Here is a 21,673-nt window from a genome sequence, read left to right on the forward strand (position 1 = left end):
TGAATTTGTTTTATTCAATGAAAATTTCAGTTTTTAAAGTTAGCACCAAGTTGTTACGTTAAGAGAAGAAAAAAAAATTTTTTTTAAAAAGAACTTTCATCACACTTGTACGTTGGCAAGTGAATTTTGTCAGAAAAAAGAAGGTGATTGAAATTATCTAAATAATTATCATAAAATTTCATTTGTTTAAATTTCATCTAAATTTTTTTTTTTTTTTGCTTTTTTTCATTATTAATTTATTCAAAGTGTTTTTTTGATAATTTAGATATTTTTCGAAAACCTTTTTTTTTTTCAAAAAAAAAAGAATCAACAAATTGTATGAGAACACGAATTTGCAAAAATAAACTAGATATTCCAAAGGTGGAATTGCAACCATTTGCGGTTAGGGATAATTTTTTTTTTTTTTTTTCATGGCCGACGGATTTAATTCCAACTGTAAGCTTTCAGAAATTACATTCTAGATTATATGTTTTTAGAATTTAACAAATTTCCCTCATTCTTTATTATAGTATTGCACTTTTTTTTTTTATCTTTATGTTTATAATACACGTAAAAAAAAAGTCTTCGTAAAAATGAAATAAAGCGTACTGAGATAAATTATTATTGTAATAAATGGGGTACGTTTTTTTTATCCTACGCGTCGCAAACGAAAAAAAAAAACCAGTGTATGGTGTCCAATGTAATACCATCTTCGAATTTGTATTTAATAGAAATCTTTTTCTTACACCGAATTCTGGAAGTGAACATTTATAAATATATATATATATATTTTTTTTATATATATATATAATTATAATAATTACCAAATTTACCGTATGCAATATTTCTTCATTGAGGCAACAAATTTTTTTTTTCTCATTTCTTTTAATCAGAGATTGTAATTGTATTATTCGGAATCCTAGATATGAGTGTCTTGAAAACTCAATCTTGAATATATTTCTTTTGACAACAGCTGCTTGATTTTGAAACTGTTGCATATTATATTGAAGACATAATTAAAGTTGTAAGTTCATTTTATAATACAGTCGTTTGAATTATTTATTTTTTTCACATCAAAAAAAAAAAAAAAAAAAAAAAAAAGAAAAAAAAAATTGTTACGAGAATTTGATAAGTTTGTATAAGATTCAAAATCATGCGGCTCAATTTTTCAATTAATTATAAATTGTCTATTATAATATTTAAATTAAAAATTCTGACTTGCGAGTGAATTTAATTCGTTATAAGTCATATATGTTCATTTTTCGGCTAAAACAAACAAAAAAAATAAAGTCACTTTAAACGTATATGTTTAGATTATAATAATTATTGTAAGTTGCCTTGATAATATATCTGGATTCCATAAATAAAATATTGTACAAAATTGAGAGTAGAATTATTTTTATGAAAGTAAGAATCTCTTTTTTTAAGCCTTTTATTATTTTTCTTTTTAATAAGGAGAGTAAAAATTTAACAAAAAAAAGTATAGAAATAATAAAGATAATCAAATTTTTATAGTTTATTCACTATTCAATGATATTTAAAAATTTTTAATTTATACAATTAAATTTTTTTTAATAGAATTCAATATTCTGGAAAAATTAAAATTTGAACTTTTCTTACAATTTCTAAAAAAAAAAGAATTATTTTTCCTGTAATTTCTTATTATAATAAAGTCTAAGTTAATTAATTTTTTTTTTAAATCGTGTTTGAATGGAATAGTAAAATTTATAAAAAAAAATTTTTTAATATTAAATTTTAAATATATTTATTTTTTAAATATGCAAATATTTTTCTGAATTATAAAGCCGATTGAGAAAAAAAAATCACAAGTAGAAAAAAAGTTATTTAAATTAATAACAATTATTATCATTAAATAATAACATCTAAACAAGATGAACACTAAACTTATTACTATCACTTATCACATTTGGAATTAGCGTTCAACGTCGTATAAATTTTCTTTCACGGTCAATTTTTTATATTAAATATTTTTCTTATTGAGTATCAGTTTTTTAAACTAAAATAACGCTCATAATTAACCCTTAACTAGCATCATGGGTCCAGTAGACCCGAGCATTTTTTCGAACTCAAATTAATTGAATGTGTATAGCTTTTGAATAGTTTTTGTTATATTTTAATCATATTAAGTAAAAAAATATATAATTTTTTATTAAAAATTTAATTTTTGGTCCAAATTAAAATTATTTGCTCAAAATAATATTCTATTAAAATATTATTTTTCGCAAAAAAATTTCTATCAATGTTAATTATTAATATTAATAATATTAATATATATAATATATATTATAATATATATATTATTATATATATATATATTATAATATATATTATAATTATATTATTATTAATATATATTCTATTAAAATATTATTTTTCGCAAAAAAATTTCTATCAATGTTAATTATTAATATTAATAATAACTAATTATATCTATTAATTATAAAATTAAAGTGTTAAAAATAAAATTGTCCAAAAAAAAAAATTATTTAAACAGCAATAACAAAAGCATAATAATTTTTTTTTAAAAATTTTTCGAGGGTGAAAATGGAAAATAAATCGTATTTGCTTTCTTTTTTCATAACTTTAATGTTTAAGTATTTATGCAAGAACATTCCTAGAAAACAATTGATTATCTATGTACAGATACATTTTACTCAAGATTACTTAGGTAACAGTAGCTGACATCACATCTATACATATTTACAACCATTATGAAGCTATTCCTTTGTTGTTGATTTTGTTTTGTTTTATTTTTTTTTTTTGTAAGAAATAAAATTCGTCAAACTTTTCTTAAAGACTAATTCGCAACAATATTAAAATACAGTTGACAATTGTTTTATTTTTTCGTTTAATGATTTTCCAAACCATAGCGCGAGAAAAAGAGAAGCAAAAGCAAAACTGTCTATTACACGTGTTTCTTTTTTATTAATATTATTATTATTATTATTATTAATATTATTATATATCACTTTTTTTTTAAAGATTATTTTCTTTCTTAAATAAATGTTTTCCAGATAAATCTGATACAGTTCTCTTACAAGAATATCTTATTGCAAATATGTCTGTATATCATTCAAAAAGCATGTTTTTCGAGGGGGAAAAATGTACATTTTTACAAATGGACAAAGACTTATTATTAAGTTCTAGAAGAGAGAAAAAAAAACGAAATCCATTATATTTTGCATCAAGAAGTTTGCGAATTCTTTTTTTTTTTAAATAATTACGATTCTGGAATACAAAATGAAAAGAATTTCTTGTAAAATATAGTCGATGAGATAAAAAATTTCATTCAACGAATATTTTCGTAGCACTTTTTTTTTATCTTGTTTCACTTAATAAATTCTTGCAATATAAAAATATTACAAAAAAAATGTAATTTTTTTTTATTTCTCTCTAAACAAGAAAAAAAAATCGAGATAATTTGTTAAATATCACAAAATTCGAAAATATTTAACAATTATCTATGAATTTTCCTTCTATGAATACTCTGATTATTTGAAAAATAATAACTTTTATTATTTTGAATAAATATTAATAAATTTTTATATATCCAATAAAATAAAGAAAAAAGAAACATTTTTAAACATTACGTTTTTTTAAAAACAATATTTTCCCCTTGAACTAAAAAATTACGAATTTTTTTTTTACCACAATATTCTTTAAATTTATATTCTACAAGAACTAATAAAAATCATTGACAAATTTTTTTCTTATTTTAAATTCCAGCAATAAACAAAATCAATGTGTATCGTAATTTTTAATAACTATCTCGATATTAATTACTTTTTGCAAAATTTAATGGATTAATACGCAACAAACTTTAAAAAATGTAATAGTGACTATATATATGTGTGTGAAAAAAAAGTATTTTGTCCTTATTTCGTCCTTACTTCCCAACTATTCTTCGTTCTAACACAAAGAAAAAAAAAAAATTCAATATTATTCTCTAGAAAAATTAAAAATAATGATAATTTTCTTTTTCTGCTCGAATATTATAGTGTGACGACAATCGAGTTCTATAAATGGGAAGGTTTCACTTATTATTTTCGAAGTAACAAAAAGATATATCCCTATAGATTTCCATAGAAGCATATCATCGTAAAATTATTAATGTAATGAAAATTAATTAATTATCTTAACAAAGCAATCTTATATTCCAAAATCAATACATTTTTTTCAAGTCGAGCATTTTTTTTTTAGTTTCGTCTGTCAAATTTTCAGAAAGGAATTCATTGTTCTTGCATGTTGAATTAAATTTTAAGAAAGAAAATATGTGGATTCTTCTTTTTTTGTAAATTTGTCTCTTGCAAATTGTGTTTAGTTTTTCTTTTAGTTTTCCACTATTTTTTTTTTTTTTTTTTTTTAATTCACTGGAAGAAAACAGTTCAACTTGAGCAGAATTTGAATTGGTCCCTTCTCTTTTTTAATCATTTACAGCACATCATAAGTAAAATGAAGTCTAAAATTAAATTCATTATGACATTCAATTTTAAGGATTGCTTATTAAAAAACAAAACAAAAAATTGTTCTTTTAAATCGCATTACGTATAAACAAAAATATTGTTAACAATTTTATTCAATCAAACTATAATATTATTATTATCATTAATTAGTAAAAAGCCTAATTTTAATTAACTTTGTCTCATGACAAAAATTATTGAAATTGATCACGTCAACACGCAAAAATGTGCTGAAAATAGGACGAATTTTTACTATAACTATGATTTATTTATTTAATTTTTTTTCTTTTGTTTCTTCAAATCTGTTTCAATTCTATTAACATAAATACCGTATTTTCTTTTATGTAAAGAATATTTTTCTTTTGTAAAAAGAATTTAAAAAAAAAAAAAAAAATTCTTCTCGAATGTAAACATCTTTTTTAAAAATGCTCCAAAAATATTTATCTTCCTATGTAAATTGTTGTATACATATCAGGCAATATTTTTTCAATTGAAATTTTCATGATTCATTTTTCTGTATTTTTATACTAAAATAAAGTAGAAAGAGACACATTCTCTAATTTCTCGTCTTTTTTTCGAATTCATCGAAAATGAAATGATCGAAAATTGTATTCTATTATTATTAAATAATAATTTTTCATTTTTCTTTGAAAAAGTGTTTCTATTCTAATTGAGAAATAAAATCTATTTAAATAGAGAAATATAGAAAAAAAAGGATGTATTTTCTTTTTTTTTAGAACTGGGAAAGTAAAAATTCTTCGATCATTCATTTTTTAGATTCATTGAATATTATTTAAAAAAAAAACAAGAAATTAGAGGATAAATTATATCGCGATAAAAAATAAAACGTAAATAAAAAAAAAAATTATTAAAATATCTCTTTCTTGTAGGTATAGGAACTCTCAGTTCTTGATTTCAATTATTACTGTCTTCATAATATAATTGAGACTTTTAAAATAAAATTTACAAAGCTTAACAACAGTCAAGTTCAATCAACTTCTCCAATTTGATCAATTTTAGCAACCTGGCTATCACCACTTTTTAATACTTTCAATTTTTCAATTATAATCATTATCATTTTTTTCTTCTTCTTCATCATCATTCATCATGATCATCATCATCAGCATCATTATTGTTATTATTAACATCTCATAATTTTCGTTACCTCATTACATATCATTATTATTATTATTACTATTATTATTTTTATAATTACTATAACGTCTAAGCATTGCATCAAAAATGAGAATAAATATATCTAAAACTCTAGTGGAGCAAACTGTTAAAAGTTTCTTTTTTTTTTCGTGAAGCGTTATTATTAGCGAGTCAGTGATTTGATTAAGGGGGTGGAGGAGGGGGTCAAAGAAAATTTTGATGCGCTTCGGATGGGCTATGCGTTCAACAAAATGAAAGGTCACAGCGCGTCACGATGCCACACCCAAGTCTTTTTCGTATGATCAAATCTATGTGCAAGCCACTGTTGTTCCAATAATTGATATCGATCTTGACTTAGATACAAAGGTTTGCCTCTCCTGAAAACAAAAGGTTTTATATTTAAAAAAAAAAGACGTTTCATTTTTATTTAATTTAAGAGGAGGTACCAGTAAAATTTTTGAAATTTTCGTTGTCTTAGGGTTCGATTTTTAATAAATATTTCCTTACTTATAATTATTATTATTTTGAATTTATTTTTTCTTTTTAAATTTGTTAAACTTACTTTAAATCTTTATCCTCTTCTTCAAAATCGTCAAGATATAATGATCCCCATAAACAAGCTCTCTTTCCGCGAATGACAATTATATATGTTGTTGCTACCACTAAATAAATTCCAGTTCCACCTCCGCATTTATTTGCGTGCTAAAAAATAAATAGAAACATTTCAATTAATACAAAAAATTACTTTTTAAAATGAAAAATAAATTATTATTAAATTATTCAAACTTACTTCCACAGCCTCGCAAATATTATTTTGCTTACAGCAATTTTGCTTCAAACACACGATTTCACCGCACAATAAACAAATACTAATTTCTTGAGGTACTGAAAGACATTGCCGACATTGACGCTCATGATAATACTAAATAGGAGAGAGAAAAAAAGACAAAAATTGATTAGAATTTGAAAAAAAAACAAAGTATTTAACAGTAAAAAAAATTCTTATGGTTTAGGAGTTTCCTTTTCGAAATTGACGATTAAATTTAATAAATATTCTTTTCAAAATTAAATGACTATTTTAAAAAATTTAATTCTTTGAATTTTTAATTCATTTTTAATTTAATTTAATTAAATTTTAATATTTTTTAGGGAAATAATTTTTTTAAAATAAAATAAAAAAGTAAACCAACCGTAAATATTTTTTCATATTCCCTAGGAAGACTAAAGAGTTTCGGCATTTGCCAAGATATATGTTGATCAACAATCAAATTCTTGGCAGCAATTTCACTTCGATGGACAAAAGCTTTGTACTGTTCACACCAAAGACGTGGAACTTCAACAGCCGCTTCACTGTCTTGCCAATTTAATGCAACAAGAGAACTAAAAATTTCCATGTCCATTCCTTCGGTAACCAATTCCAAATAATAAACAAGTCTCACAAATTCTTCCTGAGGTGATTCGATGAACGGTATTGGTTGCTCGTATAAATGATGACGCAACAATGCAGCGACTCGTAAGAATGGTAGACACAAACTTTGAACCTAAAAAAAAAAATTAATTAATTAATTTAGAATATTTTTATAATTGCATTCAATTTTTACTTTCCTTTCTAAAAAAAAAAAAAATAAAATACAATGTAATTGTATTTTTATATCTCTAATAAACATTAATTGTTTTCTATATTTCTCTATTTAAATAGATTTTATTTCTCAATTAAAATAGAAACACTTTTTCAAAGAAAAATGAAAAATTATTATTTAATAATAATAGAATTCAATTGGTCTGTCCTTCTGTCCTAACTTGAAGTTGGTCTTTTATGATTTCACGTGTTTCTTGAATAGTAATCTTATAACGTGTCAAATTTGTGTCAAATTAAACTTGAAAATTTTAGAAATAATTAAATTTCAAAAGATATTGTTAATTTTCAAACAATAATAAAATTTTACAGAACTAAAAATAATTTATCAAAAAATTTTTTGGAAAACATTTTTTAAATTTAATTGAATTTTCAAAAGATTTAAAATTGAGATTTTTGAAATTAATTGAACTTCAAGTGATTTTAATTAAAATTTTATATGATTTCACTAAAAAATTTATTAGAAATTACAGACAAAATACAATAATTTGATAATCATTTTTTAATTGAAAAATGGTTTCAGATAGTTGAATTTTCAAAGAATATTATAAAAATATTTAAAAATAATTGAATTCCCTTAGAGTTATAATTGAAATTATTAAATTTCAAAAAATTTTCGATGGAAAATTTTAGAAATAATTAAATTTTAAATGCTTTTAAATTCAAATGATTGAAAATGCAATTAATTATGAATTCAAATTTTTTAGAATAATTAAATTTTCTTTAATTTTGATTTGAAATTTCGGAAAATAATTAAATTTCCTTTTAAAATTTTGGATAATAATTCATTTTTAGTTGATTTTTTATTGAAAATTTTGATAATTAATTTTGAATTGAAATTTTAGAAAATAATTAAATTTTATTTGATTTTAGATTTAGAAAATAATTGAATTTTAGTTGATTTTGAATTGAAAATTTTGAAAATAATTGAATTTTCTTTGATTTTGAATTGAAATTTTGGGAAATAATTGAATTTTAATTGAAATGTTGAATAATAATTTAATTTAAGTTCATTTTTTATTGAAAATTTGGATAATTAATTTTGAATAGAAATTTTAGAAAACAATTGAAGAATTTTATTTCATTTTAAATTGAAAACTAGGAAAATAATTGAATTTTAAAAGATTTTGAATTAAAAATTTGGAAAATAATTGAATTTTCTTTGATTTTGAATTAAAATTTTTGGGAAATAATTGAATTTTAGTTAATTTTGGAATTGAAATTTTGGAAAATAATTAAATAATTGAATTTTTGTTAATTTTCAATAGAAAAATTTGGAAAATATTTGAATTTTAGTTGATTTTAAATTAAAATTTCGGATAATAATTGAATTTCATGTGATTTTAAATTTAAAATTTGGATAATAATTGAATTTTAAAAGATTTTGAATTAAAAATTTGGAAAATAATTGAATTGTCTTGGATTTTGAATTGAAATTTTGGAAAATCATTAAATTTCAATTACAATTTTAAATAATAATTCAATTTTAGTTGATTTTTGATAATTAATTTTGAAATGAAATTTTAGAAAATAATTTTATTTTATTTGAATTTAAATTGAAAATTTGGAAAATAAGTGAATTTTAGTTGATTTTGAATGGAAAATTTTGGGTAATAATTGAATTTCATTTGATTTTAAATTGAAAATTTGGAAAATAATTGAATTTTAAAAGACTTTGAATTTAAAATTTAATAATTTAATAATTAATAATCTGAGGCCTATAAACATATAATTTTTATTTTTATCATTTAATATGGAATAATATTCTAATAAATTTAAATAATTATTGATAATATTAATTTTTAATTTCTCTATAAGAAATAATGAAACAGCCAATTTGGCGCGCTTGCGCGCATTTAATATTGCTAGTTTAATAATAATAGAATTCAATTTTCGATCATTTCATTTTTGATGAATTCGAAAAAAAGACGAGAAATTAGAGAATGTGTCTCTTTCTACTTTATTTTAGTATAAAAATACAGAAAAATGAATCATGAAAATTTCAATTGAAAAAATATTGCCTGATATGTATACAACAATTTACATAGGAAGATAAATATTTTTGGAGCATTTTTAAAAAAGATGTTTACATTCGAGAAGAATTTTTTTTTTTTTTTTAAATTCTTTTTACAAAAGAAAAATATTCTTTACATAAAAGAAAATACGGTATTTATGTTAATAGAATTGAAAGAGATTTGAAGAAACAAAAGAAAAAAATTAAATAAATAAATCATAGTTATAGTAAAAATTCGTCCTATTTTCAGCACATTTTTGCGTGTTGACGTGATCAATTTCAATAATTTTTGTCATGAGACAAAGTTAATTAAAATTAGGCTTTTTACTAATTAATGATAATAATAATATTATAGTTTGATTGAATAAAATTGTTAACAATATTTTTGTTTATACGTAATGCGATTTAAAAGAACAATTTTTTGTTTTGTTTTTTAATAAGCAATCCTTAAAATTGAATGTCATAATGAATTTAATTTTAGACTTCATTTTAATTATGATGTGCTGTAAATGATTAAAAAAAAGAGAAGGGACCAATTCAAATTCTGCTCAAGTTGAACTGTTTTCTTCCAGTGAATTAAAAAAAAAAATAGTGGAAAACTAAAAGAAAAACTAAACATAATTTGCAGGAGACAAATTTACAAAAAAAAAGAAGAATCCACATATTTTCTTTCTTAAAATTTAATTCAACATGCAAGAACAATGAATTCCTTTCTGAAAATTTGACAAACGAAACTAAAAAAAATATGCTCGACTTGAAAAAAATATATTGATTTTGGAATATAAGATTGCTTTGTTAAGATAATTAATTAATTTTCATTACATTAAAAATTATGATACTTGAGATATAATTGATTTTATTTATTTATTTAGAACATTTTTTTTATTTTATTTAGAATTTAGAAAAATTTATTTATTTTGTTTATTGCTGGAATTCAAAATGAGAAGAAAAAAATTTGTCAATGATTTTTATTAGTTTTTGTAGAATATAAATTTCAAGAAAATTGGTGTAAAAAAAATTCGTGATTTTTAGTTCAAGGCAAAAAACAAATGATTTTTATCTAATTTTAAATAAAATCAGTAAATGTAATCAGTAAAAAATGATTTTACGAGAAAAAATCACTGAAATAATTTTAAAAAAGTAATTAAAAAAACATACCATCAATTCAAGATTAAGCGTTTTTCCAGCAAATTGAACATTCCAAGCGGGAAATTCTAATTCAAATAATCCAAGTATTCGAAATATTCGTCTTGCAGACGATTCACTCGTTGATGATTCATCGCCATAAATTTTGCTGTTATTAAAATATCCAATGACAATGCCTAATGTCGTTTCCAATGAATGTGGAACATGTTTTCCAATTGCCACTTTTCCAATAAGTGTTTTTGTAAGAAGAGCACTTCTCTCCGCCTGAGATAAATTGCAACTAATTTGCAAAACAACTTGATAGTACAAAAGATTGTAAATAACTTTCACAACAGCCGAAAAATATGCTGAAAAACAAATTAAAATATTCATTAATTAAGAAAAAGAAATTTTAATAACATTTATTTTGTTATTTAATTTCCAAAACTATTTGTTCTTTTTTTTTTTCATTCAACTATTATTAAATATTAAATTAGAAGACAATTTTAAGTTGAATTAGGGTCAACCGGGGTAAATCCGAACGCTTTTAGTAAGTTTCAACAATAACATAAGTTTTTTCTTTAAAAAAAAATACTTCCGGTATTCTGGTGCATGAAGTTGTTACTTTACTTCCATAGAACAATTTTATGGGGTAGAAAAAATTTTTGATAAATTACAATCGCAGGAAACTTAGCGTTCGTATTTACCTCGATACTTTGCAACTTTCCTAAAATATGGGGGTAAATACGAACGCCACTGTATTTCAGAAAAATCTTAGGGAAAATAAATTTAAAGTATTGCAATTGTTAAACTTATATAAAAACTCAAAAAAAATACGATAATAAACCTATTATGTAATAATGCATCATATATAAATACAAAAATCAAACAGGTTAAAAATTAAAATGCATTACACAATTAAAACCTTCAATAACTTTATCAAATCATAACGGATTTTTGCAAAACTTGGTACAGAAAGTATTTTGGAGTGATTGAATGTAAATACAAAAATAAAAGTCAAATTTTTTAAATTCAAAATGGCGGACTTTCCTAAAACTTATTTTTAAAAATGATCAAATTTGCTAACCCTGAAACCCCCCGAGTAACAATTTTCGAGCGAATCCAATGAATTTTTTAATTCTCGTCCGCCATTTTGAATTTTGAAAAACTGACTTCAAATTGGTAATTAGCGACCCCAAAAACCGTAGAATACCAAATTTTATTAAGATCCTGAAAAACTTTTTTCAACAAACCATTTGGCAAAAAAATTGAAACACTCCTTCGAGAGAACAGAGATTAAGTTTCTGCTTATTAATTACTAACGAGGATACGTATAGAAAGAAAAACTTTTTTCTATGTACTTTTATAATGTTAAAATAATAGTGTAATCAAATAAAAACAATTTTGTGTGGCTTTGATGTAAAAAAAAATTATTAAAAATACCGTTCGGATTTACCCCAGTTTTCCAATTTTCTTGGGTAAATACGAACGGTCTGATATTATTAATAAAATTTTACAGAAGGCAAAAATCAAATATAGTTTCTGTTCTAGTATTCATAACAAACAATTATAAATAATAAAATGAATTTTTAGCTTCTTTTTCTTCAAATACGATACAAAATACTGAAAGAGTGTCATCTTTGATTTTCAATCTTTTTTGCAATACTTGTTATCTTTGTTTATGCTGTTGCTAATTAACAAACAAAAAATGGGATAATACTTAGAATCTCTTCAAGAGGATCTGAGGTAAAAATTCTCATATCGAACTTATTTTTAAAAATTTTAATTAAGCTGAAATAATTAGCGTTCGGATTTACCCCCCGTTCGGATTTACCCCGACTGACCCTATACTTTTTTTTAATTTTGAATTTTAATTGAGTAAAAAAAATAGCATTTTTGGATAATTATTCCGTATTGAATATTAAAATACGTAAATTGGGGGAGTAATAAATAAAAATATACCTTGATCTAAATGTAAAGGAAGTAAAAGTATAAACTGCAGAAGCAGTGCTGTTGGATCCCTGAGAAGTAAAGGAACTTCTTTCTCGTGTGGTATGAGTGCTAATGGCGTTGATGCATCCGAGGGCAAACCCGCCAATTGCTGCCAAGTATGAGATACTGACCAATTTGTCAATACTCTCGCGTGCATCGCTAATACGTGTAGCAGAGCAACTGAAAAAAAACCAAATCTCAATTTTTCATTTCATTTAAAAATTAGTAAATATTTACAAAAATCTAAATTATTTGTATTTAGATTCAGATTACATTTTTTTATAATTTACAAAAAGAAATAAAATTTTTGATTTTGAATAACAAAAACAATAAATACCAATGCAGTCTCGTTTTGGTGTGAGAGGAATAGTCGTTGGTTGAACACAAAGCGAACCACCGCGTTGTATAAGTTCAACTTCAAAATTTGTCCTCGCCACCGAAGTTACAAAAAGAAATAGACTTTCATGACTAGGAGTGATACCCTTTTGGTTATATTTTAAGTACGTGACACCCGTCATATCCTCCATGGCTTTTCCCATTGCCACCGATAAATTAGACGAAGTCTGCAAAAAAAGAAAAAAAATAAGAAATTATTAACAAAATCATTATTGAAGCATAATTTTGCAAAAGTAGAGAAAAATAAATATCATACTCGATTTCGTTGAATGTCATTGAGAAAATTATTCAATTCGGTGAGTATTATTTTCGGTGATGCTTGCCGAGAGCGAACAATTGCAGCACATTCTCCCAATTGTGGCGATAATGGTAAAACCGAATTTGCCAATTGTCGACAAAGAGGACACAAATATTCACCACGTTCAACGGCCAATGATTGTTGTCGTTGTTGATTGCGCAATGTTAGTAAATACGATTTCAAACAGTCCAAATGCAAATGATGACCGCACGTTTGCACATGAACACCGTCATCCCAGCCTTGATTCACGGAAAGTAAACAAGAATTCTGAAAAAGACAAAAAAAAAATTAAATAATACTTCAATTTTAAATTATACAATGAATATAAATTCAAATTTGAAAATCAAAGAAAAAAAGAAAAGAAAAAAAAACATAATAAATAAAAATTTACCAAATCAAAATGTCTCGTCAATTCCGTCATCCTCAAATCCAAAGAAGCACCACGAGTTTCAGCTTTTGGTGTTGTTTCCGGCGATTGTGATAAATCATCGTCCGAAATACGAAGAACTAATCTTTCAGGATGGCGCCGTTCATGGCCCATAACACTTGTAGCCTGAAAATTAACAATGACAAATCAATGAAAATGATGAACAAAAATTATTTAATTTTAAAAAAAGGGCATTTCTTTCTTGTTCGTTCATTATGTAAATAAATAAATTGACACTATTAATTCAATTAATTAATAAAATTCAATTATATTAAAATATTTAGTAATTCAAACATTTCAATTATTTACAAATATCAGTTTTTAAAATTTTTAATTGTTTCTCAAATTCAATTAATTTTTATTTAACGATTTTTTTTAATACAATGAAAAAAAATATTTTTGCAATAGAAGTTTTCAAAATTTTGACCATTGAAAACAACAAAATCAGTTTAAAAACTAAAATAATTGAATTCAAAAAGAAAATCACCTATAATTTATTTAAAAATTTTTTTACTTTTTTCCAAATTCAACACATTTTTAAAGAAAATTATCACTAATTAGTGATAATTTTCATTAACAATCATTTCAATAATTTACTTTTTTTTAAATTAAATTTATTTTGCAAAATCACAATTATTTGTATATATTTGTTTAACAATTTTTTTTTGTGAAAAATAAAAAAAAAAATTCTTTAGAATAATAATCACGATTATGACAACAAAAATTGCGAAAGCGGTTAAAAATAGATAATTGTAAAATAATTAAATCATAATCTAATTAAATTTAAAAATAATATTATTATGTTTTTTTGATAATTTACTTTTATTAATCAAAAAATTAAAAGAGTGAATTAATTAATTATTTAATTTGTTTAGTTTTGTAAAAACTATGATAAACTTTATAAGAATGTTGTTTTTATTTAAAAGAATAATAGAAAAATATAAAGCTTATTATTCAATTTATATAATTCTTTGTATTTTCAGACCTCGGATAGACTTTAAGGTACAAAAAGAAAAGTCGTTTTAGTCGATTTATATTTCAGAAAAAGTCGATTTTTTTTTATTTTAACAAAATTTAATCAATTTATTCGAATTTAAAATTTTGTCATAGTTTTTAGTTTTCAGATGGTCAAAAAAATTTCAGGCAATACTTAATCAAGTTTTACAGATTTTTAAATAAAAATTTTTTTCAAATAGTAATAATTTTGAAAGAGTTGAAATTGAAATTTTTAGAAATAATTGAATTTCAAAAGATTTTGTTAATTTTCACAAAATAATTAAAGTTTACAGAACTAAAATTAATTTATCAAATAATTTTAGATAACATTTAAAAGTAATAATAATAAAAAAAATTATAAGAACCATAAAAAATAATTGAATTTCATAAGAGTTATAATTAAAATCATTAAATTTCAAAAAATTTTAAATGGAAAATTTTAGAAATAATTAAATTCTAAAACCATTTAAATTAAAATTTTTGCAAATAATTAAATTTCAAGTGATTTTGAATGAAAAATTTTTTCGTAATTTTATTTGCTAATTTTTTAAAAATTACAAACAATTATTAAATTTCATAAAAATTTTAATTGAAAATTAGTTTAAGATAATTGAATTTGTGAAGAATTTCATTAAAATTATTTAAAAATAATTAATGTAGTGAAGAATTTTAGTTAAAAATTTATTAAATAATTGAAATAAAAAAGATCTGAAGAAAATCTGCATTGTATACTAAAAAAAAAAACGTATTCTGTTTAAAAAATTTTTTTTAAAAAAAGCCTAATTTCAAAATTATACTAAAAATTATATCCAGAAAAAATCTTGTGATTTATTTGAATAATTTTCAAATTCGCACTAAAATAATTTAAGTCGAATTTTTCATTTAGTCAAATAAAATTTCAGTCAATTGAAAAATTTAGCCTGTTACATGAAAATTAATTCGTAAAAAGTAAATGAAATTTAAATTTTCAATTTTTTGTTCACAAAATTCGTAAAAAGTAAATTAAATTTAAATACTGAAAAAAAAGAATTTAAAATATATGTGAAAGAAGATAAAATAAAATTTTTGATGAATAAAAGAATAAAACGAAATTTAATAAAATTATAATTTGAATAATTATAAGAAAAAAAAGTCAGAGAAAACTCACTTGAACTAAAACAACAAGTCCCATGGGTTTGTCTTCACTGCTGTGAGTTGTTTGATTACAAATAACACAATCATATTCCTTTTTGCTGATCAATTTATTTTGATTCTCCTCACCACTCCAATCAGCGCCCGTCGCTTCTGCCTCATCAATTTCCATTGCTTTTTCCATAAATTGTTTTTGCTTATTTGCAAATTCAGCCATCACTTGTTGCTGTCTCTCCTTGGCTCTTCGTTTCTTTTCCTCTTTTTCACGATGTTCACGTTCACGTTGTTCATCTTCGTATTCCTGCATTCGTGGCCATAATCGATTTCTCGTTTCATTGATACTATCCCTACACATGGGATCTAAATTCTCTATTTTTTTGAGCAATTGTGAAATGAAATATGGACCATCGCCAATTCGCGATTCTTTCGCGGGTTCAGCGCTACTACTCATTGCTTCAGCTTCATTTGGCTCTTGTGAATCGGAATAATAACTGTCAGGCACGCCGGACAATTGCGAATGAAGTTTTAATAATAGGGAGATTATACTTTCTCCTAATCTCAACATTGTTTGAGGATGTGAAGATCCAACCTTTAAAAATTTTGTTAATTAAAAGTTAATTTAAAAAATAAATAAATAAAGGAAGGGACAATTGTAAATTCAATGAATCGAAATTATATTTTGTTATTTAGAAGAAGTGACAAATTAGTTTCTATAACATTATTAGGAATTAAAAATTATACAACATGAAAAAAATGCAAAAAGATTAAAAAATTTTTTAAATAAAACTCGAAATTTTGTAAAAATTTTTAAAGTTTTCTCATAATTTCTATTTCTAAAATGGTCAAAATTGATTTTTTTTAAATTTTAAATATAGAATATACAATTATTATTATCAATTAAAAAAAAAAATTTCATGATTCTGAGCAAACAATCGTAAGTATGTATTTTTAAGTACGAATTAAAAGAAAAATAAATGTCGAAAAAATTAATTGAAAGAAAAAAAGAGAATTTTAAAAATTTCAACAACAAAAAAAATAGAATTTGAATGTAAAATTGAAAAACAAGAAAATCGTTAATTTTAGAAAATAAAGAGAAAATTCAAGAAAATACAATTTTCAAGATATGAAAAATTGAAATAAAAAACTAAAATTTTAAAAAATAAAAAAATAAAATGAGAATTCGAGAGAATAAAAAATAAGAATTTGGTCCCGTTTATAATAATAAATAAATTAAAAAAATTTCGCCCCCAAAAAATCAAGAATTAGAGGGAAAAAATAAATTTTGGAAAAAAACATTTTTGAATAAAAATAAAATCCAAAATTTAAACAAATAGAATGTTATAGAAAACAAGAAATTTAAAGGAAAAATTGATAATTTTAGGAATCAAAAAAGAGAAAATAAAACAAAATTTAAGGAAAAAATCGAAAATTTTGTCATATTTATAAATAAAAGTAATAAATTTTAGGAATTTTCAAAAAAAAAAAAAAGAAACTTTTAAGAAGAAAAATAAAATTTAAGGAAAGAAAATAGATTGTTAAAGTTTTAAATTATTATTTGTTATTATTATTATTATTTCAAAATGCAATTAATTTAAAAAAAAAATTATTTTAAAAATTCACTCTAGATCTTAATTTATTAACAATAAAATTGAAAAATTTATTACTAATAAAATTTAAAAAATCAAAAATTGAAAGAATGAAAAATTTCAGAAAATAAAATGTCAAAGAAATTGAAAGAAAAATAGAGAATTTTATAATAATTAAAAAAAAATGAAAATTTGAAGGTAAAATTGAAAAAGAATTTTAAAAAACACATGAACTTCAGAAAATGAAGAGAAAAAAAAAAATTTTAGGAAGTACAGTGTTGAAGAAATAAAAAAAATTGAAAGAAAAAACGAGAATTTTTGAAAATGAAAAAAAAGTAATCAAAAAATAAAAGAAAAAAACAGAAAATTTGGTCCAGTTTATAATAATAAATAAAATTTATAAACGTCAAAAAAGAAGGAGAATTTAAAGTGAAAAATCATTTTTTGAAAAAAAAATTTTTCAAATAAAAAGAAATTGAAAACTTAACGAAAGAGAAAGTTACAAAAAATAAGAAATTTAAAAAAAACTTTAATTTTAGGAACCCAAAGAAAAATTTTTAAAAAAACGAGAGAATTTCAAGGAAAAATCGAGAATTTTATCTCGTTTGCAAGAAAAAAATATTATTTCAAAATACATTAAATTTTTTAAAAATAAAATTATGAGACTTCTTATATATATAAGGGGAAAAAAATTAATTCCATAAAACGGAAATAAAAAATTGTTTCTTTTAAATAAATAAAAAAAAAAATAGTTTACTTACTTGAGGATCTCTATGTCTAAAGTGTCTCTGAGTATTTGAGGTTGAGGGTACAATGTCAGTCGTAACTATTTCAGACCTTCTTGATATTCGAGGATAAATTGTATCTAATTCTAAATTTTGAACCGGTACCACTTCGTTTCCAGCCAAAACAGCAGGAACAGCGGGTACTGGTGGTAAAGCCGGTTGGCCTAAATGATCTTTTGCAAATAAAAATCACATAAATTAATTACCTTTTTCAATCACTCGACATTCTAAATGATTTACATAATTCTACAATTATTCTAATTTTATCGTAGATTGAATTCAAAAAATGTGTTCGATAAATTATTGTCTCTTAAAGTAAAATTTTCCAAATTTATTATTTATTTTATTAAATTAAATATAAACTAAATTAATTTAAAATTGTTTACTAAAAAAAAAAAATAATTAATTTCTAAAAAAAGTAACGTATTCTCAATAATGTTTCTATCAAAATTAGTTTCGAAATTTAATGTTTCTTTTTTTTTAAAATAACTAAAATAAATAATTAAGAAAATTTTAAGAAAATTTACTTTAAAATATTAATAATTTTTTGGATCAAGAATATATTGAATCAATGACGGACAAGTACATGGGTTTTCTTGATTCAATGATATTTTTTTCCAATGTATCCAACACAGTTTTGACATCAAAGAGAAAGATAAAAAAAATGATATATGTAGTTACTATATGAGAATTCGTTCACTAATTTAAATTAGTTAAAATTTCAACCAATTTTTAGTCATTTTTTTCACTAAAACATCAAAAAAAAAAATAGTACCAATTATCAAATAGTAATATTTTATTAAAAATTAGTGAAAATATCTACTAATTAGAATTAGTGGACGAATTCTCACTAATACAAAAAGAGAGTAAATAAGACAGTTTTTTTTTTTGACAATTATATGGACAAAAAAACAAAAAAAAAAAAGGAAAAAAGAGACAAAACAATGTAAGTTATTATTGTTTATGATTTTGTTAATAAGGTTGATTTTAAAGACGGAAACAAATTTTGAAAGAACATACGGTGCGGTGAAGGAGGTGATTCAAGGGCAAGGGCCATGGATTCTTCGATGGATGGTGGCAATGCTCTTTGCGAAGGTGTTATTAAGATCTCGTCACTATTCCCACGTGGAATGGCAACAATTCCATCTTCAGGTACAATAGCCATGCTATATTCAACTACACAAAAACAAAAATTAAATGCAAAATTCCAATTCAAACAAAAATAATAATAATTTAATACAGAAAATATCCAGCCAAATGTCGAAGAATTATAGCCTCAAGGAATTTAGGATGAATTTCATATGTGATTTAATTTTTCTTTTTTTCCATCCCCGAAATAATAATAATAACATCAAGGATTTGATTAATAAATTAGTCAATAGGAAAAAAGTGTTAAGACAAACAAAAATTAAATTTCAAAATTTCCTCGTATCCTTAAATTTGATCAGATAATAATTAAATTAATACCATGTAATAAAAAATATTAATTGAGGGGAGGGGAGAAGAGAAAAGAATTAATTTTACCGCAAAAGAATGTAAATTTTTTTTTTTTTGTTACCATTAGCGGGAGGTAAAGCTGGGAGCGAAGCTGATTCGCCCATTGTATCACTATTAGCGTCAACAGTCTCAAAGGCAAGTGCCAAAGCATTTTCCACAACACTATCGTCTAACATCAATGATGAAGCTACTTCAGTCATTTCTCCTTGAACTTCCCAATCAAAATCGCCTAAAATTAAAAAAAAAATTATTATTCTAAATAATAACTTGAAGGAAAAATTTAAAAAAAATAATAAAAAAGAGAAGTACAAAGAAAATATAAATTTAAAAAAAATACAATGTTGTAGAAAAAAAAATTTTTTGGAATTAAAAATTTTAGAAAATTTCCAAAATAAAATCAAAATTTATAAAAAAAAAATTGGAGAATTGTAGTGCAGTTTTTAAAAGTAAATAGAATAAACTTAATAAATTTAAAAAATTTCCAAAGAATAAGAATTTCAAGAAAAAAAAAATTGTTTTAAAAAAAAGGAAAATTTTGTAAATTCAAAAGATAATAAAAAATTTAGGAATTTTTTAAAATTTCCAAAAAAAACCAGTTATTTTAAATGTAAAATGATTTGAAAATTTATCTATTAATTTTGAAATTATAATTATAATTTTTAATGATTAAAAATATTGCTCAATCGAATTAAATTTAAGAAAGAAGATAAAAATGCGGTGAAAATTAGAAAAAAAAATTACTTACAATATTCACTACTCATACTGCTGTGTTCAGTTTCTTGCATCAAAACAACTCGAGGCACGACAGTTCTGAGATTTTCTGATAAATCATCACTTGTAAACCAACTGGACAAATCCATATCTTTTATCACACGAGAAGATTCTCCACTTGTATACTGACATAATGGATTGCTCTATAAAATAATGAAAACAAATTTTCCTCATTTTATTCTAAATATTTTTTGAAATTATTTTCGCAATTAAAATGCAAATTTTTATTCTAATCAAAAAATTTTAAATTAACACAAATTTTTATTTCACTGAATTTTTTCACTTTCACTAAAGTTATTTGAATTTTAAAATTAATTTATCGAAAGTAATAAAATAATTAATAATTTAATTTAATAATTCACGTTTAAATAATTTTTAATCAGATAAAAGTTTGAAAAACAATACGAAACAAATATTTAAACTTTTTGGAAAATAATTGAAAATTATTAATCGAGATGAAAATCCAAAGATTAATTTAAATTAAACAATATTATAGAATTTTCTTTGCATTTCATCGATTCATTGAAATAATTTATTTCGATGTTTAAATGAAATTTGAAAATGAAATTCTAAAAATAGAAACATACAGCTTTATCAGGAACTTGAGCACTCATAACTGCCATTTCCAAAAGATAAATAGCCAATGCCATTACATTTTCCGAAACATTGTGACCATTAACGGATTTATATAAAATAATATAAATCATTGCGTGGAAGACTTTCGATCGAAGAACAAGTCTTGGATCGTCATAATTCGAAGAAACAGGAACAGGATGACGAAATGGTGGCCAAGGAGTTGCACTATTTTTCACCTTTCCCGATTGTTTTACACTAAAAAAGAGAAAAAAGAAAAAAAAAAAGTAGAAAATTTAATTCTCCAATAGTGACAATATTTATAAAATATATATTTAATTTAATTCTTACTATTTTATAAATCGATCCATAGCTAATTGAAAATCCTTTCGATGGACAGCTCTAAGTGAAACATGTAAAGGATCGAATAATTCTTCCCAAACACGTTGCTTAGGACCATACATTCTTTGTTGCATATTTCCACTTGCTTCAGTGTTTTGAGCTCTAAAATCTGCCACCTATCAGAAAAGAAAATTTAATTTAAAATAACTAATTGTAATTATTTGATTCAAAAATATTTTCAATGTACTTGTAACTGATATTTAAATTTCTATTCTAAAAATTAGAAAAATTAAAGAAATTATTACATTTTACTTTTTGAACAAAAAGCAGTAGACTAATATATCTTCTAAAATTTAATTAAATATTAACAATCGAAAATTTAAATAAAATTAAATTTTGTTGTGTGATATCCTTCAAAAACCGTTAAAAATATTTTTTGTCTTACAAAATTAATATAAAAAATTTTTATTGCTTCACAAAAGTATAAAA

General features: G+C 22.5%; 1 protein-coding gene across 2 annotated transcripts in view; it reads right to left on the bottom strand.

Annotated features, from left to right (window-relative positions):
- Positions 1 to 2,735: 2,735 nt before the first annotated feature.
- The window catches only part of LOC127285034 (E3 ubiquitin-protein ligase Ubr3), a 51,565-nt gene continuing 32,627 nt past the window's right edge, over positions 2,736 to 21,673 (bottom strand). Inside the window, exons 13-28 of one of the 2 annotated variants that reach the window (XM_051310800.1) lie at positions 21,194 to 21,360; positions 20,857 to 21,100; positions 20,244 to 20,412; positions 19,560 to 19,727; positions 19,022 to 19,177; positions 17,978 to 18,174; positions 15,647 to 16,219; positions 13,468 to 13,629; positions 13,035 to 13,343; positions 12,720 to 12,945; positions 12,353 to 12,562; positions 10,424 to 10,758; positions 6,806 to 7,156; positions 6,406 to 6,537; positions 6,178 to 6,317; positions 2,736 to 5,992 (exon numbers count right to left, since the gene is read on the bottom strand). In XM_051310800.1, coding sequence (XP_051166757.1) covers positions 5,875 to 5,992; positions 6,178 to 6,317; positions 6,406 to 6,537; positions 6,806 to 7,156; positions 10,424 to 10,758; positions 12,353 to 12,562; positions 12,720 to 12,945; positions 13,035 to 13,343; positions 13,468 to 13,629; positions 15,647 to 16,219; positions 17,978 to 18,174; positions 19,022 to 19,177; positions 19,560 to 19,727; positions 20,244 to 20,412; positions 20,857 to 21,100; positions 21,194 to 21,360 — 3,657 coding nt within the window. In that variant the 3' untranslated portion in view covers positions 2,736 to 5,874. The remainder of the gene's footprint in view (positions 5,993 to 6,177; positions 6,318 to 6,405; positions 6,538 to 6,805; positions 7,157 to 10,423; positions 10,759 to 12,352; positions 12,563 to 12,719; positions 12,946 to 13,034; positions 13,344 to 13,467; positions 13,630 to 15,646; positions 16,220 to 17,977; positions 18,175 to 19,021; positions 19,178 to 19,559; positions 19,728 to 20,243; positions 20,413 to 20,856; positions 21,101 to 21,193; positions 21,361 to 21,673) is intronic. The other variant, XM_051310801.1, reaches the window with a different exon arrangement.

Source organism: Leptopilina boulardi, unplaced genomic scaffold (genome assembly GCF_019393585.1).
Source record: "Leptopilina boulardi isolate dan_hultmark-lab unplaced genomic scaffold, ZJU_Lbou_2.1 LbouV2_328, whole genome shotgun sequence".
NCBI lineage: Eukaryota > Metazoa > Arthropoda > Insecta > Hymenoptera > Figitidae > Leptopilina > Leptopilina boulardi.